The 14627-nt window shown below is 37.7% G+C and overlaps 1 protein-coding gene across 1 annotated transcript in view; it reads left to right on the top strand.

Moving 5' to 3' along the window:
• Positions 1-14627, top strand: part of TEX11 (testis expressed 11) — a 404765-nt gene that overhangs the window by 190824 nt on the left and 199314 nt on the right. Inside the window, exons 12-13 of the mRNA XM_003272686.3 lie at positions 44-125; positions 8462-8540. Of these exons, the coding sequence (XP_003272734.1) occupies positions 44-125; positions 8462-8540 (161 nt within the window). The remainder of the gene's footprint in view (positions 1-43; positions 126-8461; positions 8541-14627) is intronic.

The raw sequence follows: 14627 nt of genomic DNA, 5'->3' as shown, positions 1-14627 counted from the left end.
TTCCACAATTTTAATATCATTGTGATTTCTTTGTTTAAAATAGGAACATTTAAATTCTACTGGGCTTTTCTTAAAAATGAAAATCCTCTTGAAAGGCGAAACATCTAATGAAGAACTCCTTGAAGGTATGATCTCTATATGTGAAGAACACACCGTTTTGAAACATCACTACAATTTGTTAAATATAAGATCTTTTGTAGTATACTAACAATAGGTGTAATTTGATGGTGACTGAGAAGGAAAATGATCACCCAGGAAAGGGAAAATATTGTCATCCAGGAAGAAAGAGAGAAAGAAGAAAAAACAGTAGCAAATTTAAAAGGTGTTTTTTTTTTTTTTTAAAAAGCTGAATAAAAGCAATCAGTTTTCTTTTAGTCCAGCAGAGAACTGTAGCTACCCAACCCTTCTGAAGTTGTCTACCACCATGAAGAAAGAAAGATTACATATTAATGGGAAAAGGCTTTGTAATGCTGTGATTTTTATAATTACTTGTTTATAAACATTGCTACTTATTTTTCATAATTCTCCAATGACCAGAATGTACACTGCACAAAAGTTGGTCATTGGGCAAGTCACTTAACTTGGCTTTGTTTCTTCATTTAGCAAAAGAGATATTACTATTATTTACCTGATCATGTTGTTTTGAGAATCTTGTGAGAATATGTGTATAAAGCATTTAACACCATACCTGGTGCATAGGGTGCAATATATGTTACCTATTACTGTAGTTATTATTATTACTGTTATTACTACTGTATGGATGCATTACATGAAGCAAAACTATGCACACTAGCCCTTAACATTTCAATATTGTTTAGTCATAAAAATTATTTACTCTAATTCTTTTAATGTTGTACATGCTTTTTAGTAATCTTTAAGAGCTTCATTATTTGTACTATACAAAATTATATGTTAGTATAGTTACTGATTATCCAATAAATAATAACAATTTGTTATAGTTAGAACTATAATTCAATTTGGCAGTAGCCCTAAATTTAGTACTACTGAATCTTTTGGCGGCCTCTAGAATTTTAGTCAATCACGTAAGAGACCTCAGAAGCTCAAATGTAATGGGGATTCTCCATCTCTAGGCAACAGTATCACCTCAGCATACACAGGTTGAAAAATGTTAGAAACCAGGAAGACAGTTAAATGTCCCTGTCTGACAGCTTTGAAGAGAGTAGTGGTTCTCCCAGCACTCAGCTGGAGATCTGAGAATAGGCAGACTGCCTCCTCAAGTGGGTCTCTGACCCCCCAGCAGCCTAACTGGGAGGCACCCCCCAGTAGGTGCAGACAGACACCTCACACGGCCGGGTACTCCTCTGAGACAAAACTTCCAGAGGAACAATCAGGCAGCAGCATTCGCGGTTCATGAAAATCCACTGTTCTGCAGCCACTGCTGCTGATACCCAGGCAAACAGGGTCTGGAGTGGACCTCTAGGAAACTCCAACAGACCTGCAGCTGAGGGTCTTGTCTGTTAGAAGGAAAACTAACAAACAGAAAGGACATCCACACCAAAATCCATCTGTACATCACCATCATCAAAGACCAAAGGTAGATAAAACCACAAAGATGGGAAAAAAGCAGAGCAGAAAAACTGGAAACTCTAAAAATCAGAGTGCAGCTCCTCCTCCAAAGGAACGTAGCTCCTCACCAGCAACGGAACAAAGCTGGATGGAGAATGACTTTGACGAGTTGAGAGAAGAAGGCTTCCGACAATCAAATTACTCGGAGCTACAGGAGGAAATTTGAACCAATGGCAAAGAAGTTAAAAGCTTCAAAAAAAAAATCAGACGAATGGCTAACTAGAATGACCAATGCAGAGAAGTCCTTAAAGGACCTGATGGAGCTGAAAACCAAGGCACAAAAGCTACATGATGAATGCAGAAGCCTCAGTAGCCGATGTGATCAACTGGAAGAAAGGGTATGAGTGATGGAAGACAAAATGAAAGAAATGAAGCAAGAAGAGAAGTTTAGAGAAAAAAGAATAAACAGAAACAAACAAAGCCTCCAAGAAATATGGGACTACGTGAACAGACTAAATCTATGTGTGATTGGTATACCTGAAAGTGACGGGGAGAATGGAACCAAGTTGGAAAACACTCTGCAGGATATTGTCCAGGAGAACTTCCCATATCTAGCAAGGCAGGCCAACATTCAGATTCAGGAAATACAGAGAACACCACAAAGATATTCCTCGAGAAGAGCAACTCCAAGACACATAATTGTCAGATTCACCAAAGTTGAAATGAAGGAAAAAATGTTAAGGGCAGCCAGAGAGAAAGGTCGGGTTACCCACAAAGGGAAGCCCATCAGACTAACAGCGGATCTCTCGGCAGAAACTCTACAAGCCAGAAGAGAGTGGGGACCAATATTCAACATTCTTAAAGAAAAGAATTTTCAACCCAGAATTTCATATCCAGCCAAACTAAGCTTCATAAGTGAAGGAGAAATAAAATCCTTTACAGACAAGCAAATGCTGAGAGATTTTGTCACCACCAGGCCTGCCCTAAAAGAGCTCCTGAAAGAAGCACTAAACATAGAAAGGAACAACTGGTAGCAGCCACTGCAAAATCATGCCAAATTGCAAAGACCATTGAGGCTAGGAAGAAACTGCATCAACTAACGAGCAAAATAACCAACTAACATCATAATGACAGGATCGAATTCACACATAACAATATTAACTTTAAATGTAAATAGACTAAATGCTCCCCTTAAAAGACACAGACTGGCAAATTGGATAAAGAGTCAAGACCCATCAGTGTGCTGTATTCAGGAAACCCATCTCATGTGCAGAGACACACATAGGCTCAAAATAAAGGGATGGAGGAAGATCTACCAAGCAAATGGAAAACAAAAAAAGGCACGGATTGCAATCCTAGTCTCTGATAAAACAGACTTTAAACCAACAAAGATCAAAAGAGACAAAAGAAGGCCATTACATAATGGTAAAGGGATCAATTCAACAAGAAGAGCTAACTATCCTAAATATATATGCACCCAACACAGGAGCACCCAGATTCATAAAGCAAGTCCTGAGTGTCCTACAAAGAGACTTAGACTCTCACACAATAATAATGGGAGACTTTAACACCCCACTGTCAACATTAGACAGATCAACGAGACAGAAAGTTAACAGGGATATGCAGGAATTGAACTCAGCTCTGCACAAAGTGGACCAAGTAGACATCTATAGAACTCTCCACCCTAAATCAACAGAATATACTTTTTTTCAGCACCACACCACACCTATTCCAAAATTGACCACATAGTTGGAAGTAAAGCTCTCCTCAGCAAATGTAAAAGAACAGAAATTATGACAAACTGTCTCTCAGACCAAAGTGCAATGAAACTAGAACTCAGCATTAAGAAACTCACTCAAAACCGCACAACCACGTGGAAACTGAGCAACCTGCTCCTGAATGACTACTGGGTACATAATGAAATGAAGGCAGAAATAAAGATGTTCTTTGAAACCAACGAGAACAAAGACCCAACATACCAGAATCTCTGGGACACATTCAAAGCAGTGTGTAGAGGGAAATTTATAGCACTAAATGCCCACAAGAGAAAGCCGGAAAGATCCAAAATTGACACTCTAACATCACAATTAAAAGAACTAGAAAAGCAAGGGCAAACACATTCAAAAGCTAGCAGAAGGCAAGAAATAACTAAAATCAGAGCAGAACTGAAGGAAATAGAGACACAAAAAACCCTTCAAAAAATCACTGAATCCAGGAACTGGTTTTTTGAAAAGATCAACAAAATTGATAGACCACTAGCAAGACTAATAAAGAAGAAATGAGAGAAGAATCAAATAGATGCAATAAAAAATGATAAAGGGGATATCACCACTGATCCCACAGAAATACAAACTACCATCAGAGAATACTATAAACACCTCTACGCAACTAAACCAGAAAATCTAGAAGAAATGGATAAATTCCTCTACAAATACACCCTCCCAAGACTAAACCAGGAAGAAGTTGAATCTCTGAATAGACCAATAACAGGCTCTGAAATTGTGGCAATAATCAATAGCTTACCAACCTAAAAGAGTCCAAGACCTGATGGATTCACAGCCAAATTCTACCAGAGGTAAAAGGAGGAACTGGTACCATTCCTTCTGAAACTATTCCAATCAATAGAAAAAGAGGGAATCCTCCCTAACTCATTTTATGAGGCCAGCATCATCCTGATACCAAAGCTGGTCAGAGACACAACCAAAAAAGAGAATTTTAGACCAATATCCTTGATGAACATTGATGCAAAAATCCTCAATAAAATACTGGCAAACCGAATCCAGCAGCACATCAAAAAGCTTATCCACCATGATCAAGTGGGCTTCATCCCTGGGATGCAAGGCTGGTTCAACATATGCAAATCATTAAATGTAATCCAGCATATAAACAGAACCAAAGACAAAAACCACATGATTATCTCAATAGATGCAGAAAAGGCCTTTGACAAAATTCAACAGCCCTTCATGCTAAAAACTCTCAATAAATTAGTTATGGGACATATCTCAAAATAATAAGAGCTATCTATGACAAACCCACAGCCAATATCATACTGAATGGGCAAAAACTGGAAGCATTCCCTTTGAAAACCGTTACAAGACAGGGATGCCCTCTCTCACCACTCCTATTCAACATAGTGTTGTAAGTTCTGGCCAGTGCAATCAGGCAGGAGAAGGAAATAAAGGGTATTCAGTTAGGAAAAGAGGAAGTCAAATTGTCCCTGTTTGCAGATGACATGATTGTATATCCAGAAAACCCCATTGTCTCAGCCCAAAATCTCCTTAAGCTGATAAGCAACTTCAGCAAAGTCTCAGGATACAAAATCAATGTACAAAAATCACAAGCATTCTTATACACCAATAACAGACAGAGAGCCAAATCATGAGTGAACTCCCATTCACAAATTGCTTCAAAGAGAATAAAATACCTAGAAATCCAACTTATAAGGGACGTGAAGGACCTCTTCAAGGAGAACTACAAACCACTACTCAGTGAAATAAAAGAGGATACAAACAAATGGAAGAACATTTCATGCTCATGGGTAGGAAGAATCAATATCGTGAAAATGGCCATACTGCCCAAGGTAATTTATAGATTCAATGCCATCCCCATCAAGCTACCAATGACTTTCTTCACAGAATTGGAAAAAACTACTTTAAAGTTCATATGGAACCAAAAAAGAGCCCGCCAAGGGATTGCCAAGTCAATCCTCAGCCAAAAGAACAAAGCTGGAGGCATCACGCTACCTGACTTCAAACTATACTACAAGGCTACAGTAACCAAAACAGCATGGTACTGGTACCAAAACAGAGACATAGATCAATGGAACAGAACAGAGCCCTCAGAAATAATGCCGCATATCTACAACTTTCTGATCTTTGACAAACCTGACAAAAACAAGCAATGTGGAAAGGATTCCCTGTTTAACAAATGGTGCTGGGAAAACTGGCTAGCCATATGTAGAAAGCTGAAACTGGATCCCTTCCTTACACCTTATACAAAAATTAATTCAAGATGGATTAAAGACTTACATGTTAGACCTAAAATCATAAAAACCCTAGAAGAAAACCTAGGCATTACCTTTCAGGACATAGGCATGGGCGAGGACTTCATGTCTAAAACACCAAAAGCAATGGCAACAAAAGCCAAAATTGATGAATGGGATCTAATTAAACTAAAGAGCTTCTGCACAGCAAAAGAAACTACCATCAGAGTGAACAGGCAACCACAAAATGGGAGAAAATTTTCACAACCTACTCATCTGACAAAGGGCTAATATCCAGAATCTACAATGAACTCAAGCAAATTTACAAGAAAAAAACAAACAGCCCCATCAAAAAGTGGGCGAAGGATATGAACAGACACTTCTCAAAAGAAGACATTTATGCAGCCAAAAGACACATGAAAAAATACTCATCATCACTGGCCATCAGAGAAATGCAAATCAAAACCACAATGAGATACCATCTCACACCAGTTAGAATGGCCATCATTAAAAAGTCAGGAAACAACAGGTGCTGGAGAGGATGTGGAGAAATAGGAACACTTTTACACTGTTGGTGGGGCTGCAAACTAGTTCAACCATTGTGGAAGTCAGTGTGGCGATTCCTCAGGGATCTCGAACTAGAAATACCATTTGACCCAGCCATCCCATTACTGGGTATATACCCAAAGGACTATAAATCATGCTGCTATAAAGACACATGCACATGTATGTTTATTGTGGCACTATTCACAATAGCAAAGACCTGGAACCAACCCATATGTCCAACAACGATAGACTGGATTAAGAAAATGTGGCACATATACACCATGGAATACTATGCAGCCTTAAAAATGATGAGTTCATGTCCTTTGTAGGGACATGGATGAAACTGGAAATCATCATTCTCAGTAAACTATCACAAGGACAAAAAACCAAACACCGCATGTTCTCACTCATAGGTGGGAATTGAACAATGAGAACACATGGACATGGGAAGGGGAACATCACACTCCGGGGACTGTTGTGGGGTGGGAGGAGGGGGGAGGGACAGCATTAGGAGATATACCTAATGCTAAATGACGAGTTAATGGGTGCAGGAAATCAACATGGCACATGGATACATATGTAACAAACCTGCACATTGTGCACATGTACCCTAAAACTTAAAGTATAATAATAAAATAAAAATTAAAAAAAAAGAAAAAAAATTCCCCAGGTGTGGTAGCGCGTGCCTGTAATCCCAGCTACTTGGGAGGCTGAGGCAGGGATATCACTTGAACCATGAGGCAGTGGTTGCAGTGAGCTGAGATCGCGCCACTGCACTCCAACCTGGCAATAGAGCAAGACTCTGTGTCAAAAAAAAAAAAGAATTGTCAAAAAAAGAGAAAAGAAACCAGGAAGACAACTCTACTTTTTTGCATTGAGGGAATAAACAAACCAACTAACCAACTAAAATAATACACTTGCTCCAACTAAGACAACATAGAAAGACCAGAGAGATGATTGGAGTCACCATGTTGAAGTACATTAGTTTGGGATGAGAATTCCTCATGACAGTGTTTATCCAAATGTAGGTAAGAAGCAGAGTTTAAAATTAAATTGTTCTTTATTCACAGATTGTTTTTACTTAACTCAATCTAGATACTCCTGAAGTTGCAATGTCAGTCATTGTTTGATTACAGATTAGGAGGCTAACCCAAATCCAAGTTTTTTACTTTTAAAAATACTAGATTTTGCATTGAAAGAATATATGAATCTTGCATTTTTATATTCTGTTTGTTGCTTTGCTGGTGAAAATACTTTACTCTTAAAATGGTCAACCTAACTGCTGGCATTATTGCACTGATATTTTTTGTAGTAGAAAGATTGAAATTTTAAAATAAACATTTTTCATTATGAAAGTATAGCACATAATAATTTAAGACATTTTTGGAAAATACTAAAAATTCTCATGGTCCTACCATCCACTAGAAGCTCCTTGACAGCAGGAACTTTTGTTATGTTTTATCCACTGCTAGGTTCTCAGCACAAAGCACAATGCCTGGTACAGATAATATGCTCATTAAATATTTGTCAGATAAATAGAATCTAAACATAATCACTTTTAGAAATTTGATCACTTATTTTCAGTATTTTTTCTCTTAGTTTATTTTGCTTTTATTACAGAATTGTAACTATATAGTACATAAAACTTTGCTTTCTAATTTTTCACTTACTAATCTTACACATTTTTCATATTAGTGTATATTCATTTTTTCCACGTTATTTCATACTCAACAGTTTTAATGATTGCACAATAGTTTATTGCTACCCTGTAATAGACATACAGTGTATACTTCTTTTCTATTATTATTATCATCTACACTGTTTTTAATATTTTTGTTCATAAATTTTCCCTGTATTTATTCCAGGTGACTTTTCAGAAGCACAATTTCTTAAAGGGCAGAGTAATAGCAGCTGCCATTTATTAAATGTTTACTAAGTGCTAGGTTATTTGCTATATAATTTCCACACATTATCTCAGGTAATCCTCTCAACAACCCTGAGAAATTGTTGGTGTATTCCCCATTTTACAGGTGACAAAACTAAGGTATAGAGAGCTTAACTTGCCTATGGCCATACAAGTAACAGGTGGTTTCAAATTTAGATCTGTTTGACTTCAGATACCAAGCTCTCTACCCCAGTGTTCTTAGCATATAGCATTGCCAAGTTGCTTTTCAAAAGGATTGCACCAGATTACTTTGCTATCTGTGCAAGAGTGCCTGTGTCATGACACTCTCCAGCATTGGATGTTAATACTTTAAAAGAAGATTTTGATAAATTGTTAGGCAAAACATGGTATATGGCAAACATTTAATAAGTAGATTTTGAATAGAGGAAAATTATTGAAACTAGCTAAGCTTCCTCAAAAATGAAACTGATAATAATTATTTCATTTTTTCATCTTGGTAGCTGTCATGGAAATACTGCATCTTGACACGTCCTTAGACTTCTGTCTGAACATTGCTAAACTGCTGATGGATCATGAAAGGTACAGAATTGATTTCCCTTTCTCTAAAGACTGACAGTTTTTGGCTAGGAACCAGTGGCTCACACCTAGAATCCCAGCACTTGGAGAGGCTGAGGTGGGAGGATCCCTTGAACCCAGGAGCTTGAGACCAACCTTGGCAACATAGCAAGACCCCATCTCTACAAAATATTTTTTTAAAAATTGGCTGGCATGGTGGCATGTGCCTGTAGTCATAGCTACTCGGGAGGCTGAGGTGGGAGGATCACTTGAGCCCAGCAGTTCAAGGTTACAGTGAACTATGGTAGTGCCACTGCATTCCAGCATGGGCAACAGAGCAGGACTCTCTCAAAAATAATTTTAAAAATTTAGTCCCTCCTTCACGCTAGCCACATAGCAAATCCAAATAGCCGCATGTGAGCTAATGGCTGCCTTATTGAACATTAGAGATTAAAAAAATTTCCATTATCACAGGGAAGTTCTATTGGGCAGCACTGTTTTAGACCCTGTATTTCTTTTAATGCAGACAACATTTAAAATAGCTCTTTTCTGGCAGCTACATCATATGGTTAATTTCCTGGACTTATGAAACTATATCTTTACAATATCAATTGCTCTTAATGCCTCGTATCCTCCACTTTTATGGTTAAGAACCCATTAACCATACTTTATAAACTATTAAATTTCAGCCTGATTGTTACAGCCTATTTTTTCAGTTGTTCTGATCTTTGTGAATTTCAATTCTATCATGCAATCTATTAACTATTCCTCCCAGTTTGTGTCATCTTCAAATTTGGTATTGCCACCTGTCTTCATCTAATTCAGGGGTCTGCAAACTTTTCTTACAGGGTGAGATATAAGTATACACTTTGGGCTTGTGGGCCACACACTCTCTGTCACAACTAGTCAACTCTGCCATCGTAGTGCAAAAGTAGCCATAGACTAATCATAAACAAATGTGTGTGGCTTTATTCCAGTAAAACTTTATTCATAAAAACAAGCAGAGCAGATGGACTGCAGGCCATAGTTTTCTAACTCCAGATAATTTGACAAACAGGGCAAAACTGAGGCCAGAACCTTCGTGGCAGCATAGATTAATCTCCAGGTTAACATCAATCCATTAATCGATACTTTTTAGTGTACAATCATTGAACCTGTTATAAATCCACCTAATTATACAGCTAGATGACCTAATTTCCTTCATCTTGTTCACAAAAATTTCATGGAACTTAATTTTTATTTTTTAAAGCTCTGGTTGCTTTTATCCCTCCTTCTTCCAAAAAGAATTTGAAGCTTCTTATATTCAAGTGTACAATAAAGCTCTGAAAATTGAAATAGACAATCAAAACCCTGAAAAGGAGGAAGCAAACATACCAAACATAATGGCTAACATAGCTGCTGTGGTAAAGCGTTCAATTTAATGGTAAGCTTTCTTGCAGCCAGGGAAAAGGGGCAATGTGATATTTTATACAATTTTCATTATTAGATAACAAAAGCTAACATTTACTGATACTTGCTTTGTACTAGGCACTATTCTAAATTCTTTTTTTTTTTTTTTTTTTTTTTTTTATTATACTTTAGGGTTTTAGGGTACATGTGCACAATGTGCAGGTTTGTTACATATGTATCCATGTGCCATGTTGATTTCCTGCACCCATTAACTCGTCATTTAGCATTAGGTGTATCTCCTAATGCTGTCCCTCCCCCCTCCCCCCACCCCACAACAGTCCCCGGAGTGTGATGTTCCCCTTCCTGTGTCCATGAGTTCTCATCGTTCAATTCCCACCTATGAGTGAGAACATGCGGTGTTTGGTTTTTTGTCCTTGCGATAGTTTACTGAGAATGATGTTTTCCAGTTTCATCCATGTCCCTACAAAGGACACGAACTCATCATTTTTTATGGCTGCATAGTATTCCATGGTGTATATGTGCCACATTTTCTTAATCCAGTCTATCGTTGTTGGACATTTGGGTTGGTTCCAACTCTTTGCTATTGTGAATAGTGCCGCAATAAACATACGTGTGCATGTGTCTTTATAGCAGCATGATTTATAGTCCTTTGGGTATATACCCAGTAATGGGATGGCTGGGTCAAATGGTATTTCTAGTTCGAGATCCCTGAGGAATCGCCACACTGACTTCCACAATGGTTGAACTAGTTTACAATCCCACCAACAGTGTAAAAGTGTTCCTATTTCTCCACATCCTCTCCAGCACCTGTTGTTTCCTGATTTTTTAATGATGGCCATTCTAACTGGTGTGAGATGGTATCTCACTGTGGTTTTGATTTGCATTTCTCTGATGGCCAGTGATGATGAGCATTTCTTCATGTGTTTTCTGGCTGCATAAATGTCTTCTTTTGAGAAGTGTCTGTTCATGTCCTCTGCCCACTTTTTGATGGTGTTGTTTGTTTTTTTCTTGAAAATTTGTTTGAGTTCGTTATAGATTCTGGATATTAGCCCTTTGTCAGATGAGTAGGTTGCAAAAATTTTCTCCCATTCTGTAGGTTGCCTGTTCATTCTGATGATAGTTTCTTTTGCTGTGCAGAAGCTCTTTAGTTTAACAAGGCTACAGTAACCAAAACAGCATGGTACTGGTACCACAACAGAGACATAGATCAATGGAACAGAACAGAGCCCTCAGAAATGATGCCGCATAGCTACAACTATCTGATCTTTGACAAACCTGACAAAAATAAGAAATGGGGAAAGGATTCCCTATTTAATAAATGGTGCTGGGAAAACTGGCTAGCCATATGTAGAAAGCTGAAACTGGATCCCTTCCTTACACCTTATACAAAAATTAATTCAAGATGGATTAAAGACTTATATGTTAGACCTAAAACCATTAAAATCCTACAAGAAAACCTAGGCAATACCATTCAGGACATAGGCGTGGGCAAGGACTTCATGTCTAAAACACCAAAAGCAATGGCAACAAAAGCCAAAATCGACAAATGGGATCTCATTAAACTAAATTCTTTACATTATAAATTATGAAATACCTCTAAGGTAATTTGATTAACCCCATTTTGCAGGTGAGAAAAATGAGGGTTAGATAGAAAAACTAATTTGCCCACAATTGCATAGCTAGGAAGGAGCAGAGCTGGAATTTAAACATGTTTGCAGAGCTCACACTTTTTATTACTGTAGTAGAAGGAATACATTCAGTACTACATTCCAAAGCAATTAATCACTAGAAAAAGTTTACAAAGTGGTGGACTATGGGCTGGGTGTGGTGAGAGATGTGTTGCATATAGTTGAATTAGTTGCCAACATTTACCATTCAGGAAATTTCACATAAAAATATGGTTTTCTTAAAAAACTATATACATATATACAGTTTTCTGATTTCTCTTGAAAAAGTTGAAAAATCTGGAAACAATTGGCCGGTATTTCCACTAAGCAACGGTCGGTTGGAGCTAAGTAGCAGTTGCCACCTTTATACACATGGCGTGTGTTCTCCAGTTTGTCACAGTCCCCAGAATTCCTTATTTACATCAAGTTGCCATTTATCTTTTGGTGTGTTATTATTACAGCAGATATAAGAGGAAAATAAAATATGGCACCCACATCTCTATCCAAAGTAGAATGAAAGCTAGACTGAGAAGATGTTGCAAGAAAATGGAAAGAATAAATTCCTTTCTGATAGAAGTAAAAAACATTCTCGTGTGTTTAACATGCAAAGTGTGTTTGCATCAATGAATACAACCGAATAACCCATTATAAAACAAAATATAGTAGAAACTACAACCAGTACATAGAAAATCTGTGTAATGAAAAATAATTCAAGAAAAGGACTGAAATTTCAACTGGGTTTATTTTGGAAAGTGAATAAAATAAGCAATCCTGTTGTAAAATGCAGTTATGTAGTTATATATTAAGGGAAAAGATTGCCCAGGCATTAGCTCTCTTACAGACGACAACTTTACAAAAAAATGTCTACTGAGTCACACAATGTGTTCTTTTTTCTTAGTACCTTCTTTTTTTTTATTACACTTCAAGTTCTAGGGTGCATGTGCACAACGTGCAGGTTTGTTACTTATGTATACATGTGCCATGTTGGTGTGCTGCACCCATTAACTCGTGATTTACATTGGGTATATCTCCTAATGCTATCCCTCCCCCCTCCTCCCACCCCACAAAAGGCTCCAGTGTGTGATGTTCCCCTTCCTGTGTCCAGGTGTTCTCATTGTTCAATTCCCACCTATGAGTGAGAACATGCGGTGTTTGGTTTTTTCTCCTTACGATAGTTTGCTGAGAATGATGGTTTCCAGTTTCATCCATGTCCCTACATAGGACAGGGACTCATCCTTTTTATGGCTGCATAATATTCCATGGTGTATATATGCCACATTTTCTTAATCCAGTCTATCATTGTTGGACATTTGGGTTGATTCCAAGTCTTTGCTATTGTGAATAGTGCCACAATGAACATACGTGTGCATGTGTCTTTATAGCAGCATGATTTATAGTCCTTTGGGTATATACCCAGTAATGGGATGGCTGGGTCAAATGGTATTTCTAGTTCTAGACCCTTGAGGAATCGCCACACTGACTTCCACAATGGTTGAACTAGTTTACAGTCCCACCAACAGTGTAAAAGTGTTCCTATTTCTCCACATCCTCTCCAGCACCTGTTGTTTCCTAACTTTTTAATGATCCCCATTCTGACTGGTGTGAGATGGTATCTCATTGTGGTTTTGATTTGCATTTCTCTGATGGCCAGTGATGATGAGCATTTTTTCATGTGTCTTTGAGCTGCATAAATGTCTTCTTTTGAGAAGTGTCAGTTCATATCCTTTGCCCACTTTTTGATGGGGTTGTTTGTTTTTTCTTGTAAATTTGTTTGAGTTCTTTGTAGATTCTGGATATTAGCCTTTTGTCAGATGAGTAGATTGCAAACATTTTCTCCCATTCTGTAGGTTGCCTGTTCACTCTGATGGTAGTTTCTTTTGCTGTGCAGAAGCTCTTTAGTTTAATTAGATCCCATTCATCAATTTTGGCTTTTGTTGTCATTGCTTTTGGTGTTTTCTGTTGCATAGACATAAATAATAATGCCCAGTGAAGCATATTTATTTGTGGTGTCAAAGAGAATTTTGATATGATAGAACTTTTGAACATAGTGCCTGTGTCTTAAGTTTAATGTAGACTAGTCAAAATACCTTATGACTACAGAAGATTTTTCTGCACTGGTTAACATAAGACTTGATATGAAACTTAAATCCAAAGTGGCAGTGTTTTTAAAGATAAAAACTTCAGTGTATTAATTTTATAATTCACCAGGAAACACGGTCCTAAAAAGATAAAAAATGAAACGTGTATATAGTAGCTATATACATATACCAGATATTCTTCTGTGGCTTCAACCAAGATTATTGCTTTTTTTGGATGAATTGGATGCACAATACAGTAGTTGCTTCTGCTTCTTGTAGATTAGGGGGCTTAGTTGTATGTGGTGTTGTCACAGGTTGGGTTGCCCTGGAAGCAAATTTTGAGATGGAGGTTAACGTGAAGATAATTTGTTAAAGGGTTCTTTCAGGATCAGCACCTGTGAGGGGAAGGGAATGCAGCTGGACTAATGGGAGAAGTTGGCTTAAATATAGTCAGAAGGCCTCAGCCTTACTTATTGGGAGCTCTGAAGCTGGGATGGTCCCTCCAAATTGTCCTCAGCTAAGATCAGAGGGCCGGTCCTTATAGCCCAATGTTGACTAGTCTCTGTATGCCAGTTACCCTGGGAAAGGAGAATGACCTTGGGTGTGGTACCTTTTTTCAGCCTAGCGAATTCCTAAAGAGCAACTGGGGAATAAATACTTCAGTTCTGAAGGGGAGTTTCGGGATGTAGTGCAGCATTTATGTCAGGTGCTGAAGATATATTTTTTGAACTGTTGAAAGAATTCAACTTGTTCATGTCATCCAAGGGAAAAATCCCTGACTCAGTTCAATGACTGACCTTTTTGGTGAATATAATAATCCATATAAACACTCTGAATCTTTCTCTGCAAAAGTGCTCATAAGTAGTTACACAAACATAAAATTTAATTCACGTGTTCTTAGTGAAGTCATTTTTTGGGGAAATGCTTTTGGCAAGGAATAATCTGGCTTACTTTTC

This window comes from Nomascus leucogenys, chromosome X (assembly GCF_006542625.1).
Source record: "Nomascus leucogenys isolate Asia chromosome X, Asia_NLE_v1, whole genome shotgun sequence".
NCBI classification, from domain to species: domain Eukaryota; kingdom Metazoa; phylum Chordata; class Mammalia; order Primates; family Hylobatidae; genus Nomascus; species Nomascus leucogenys.
The sequence above is the reverse complement of the archived record's forward strand: the minus strand, read 5'-3'. Positions and strand labels throughout refer to the sequence as shown.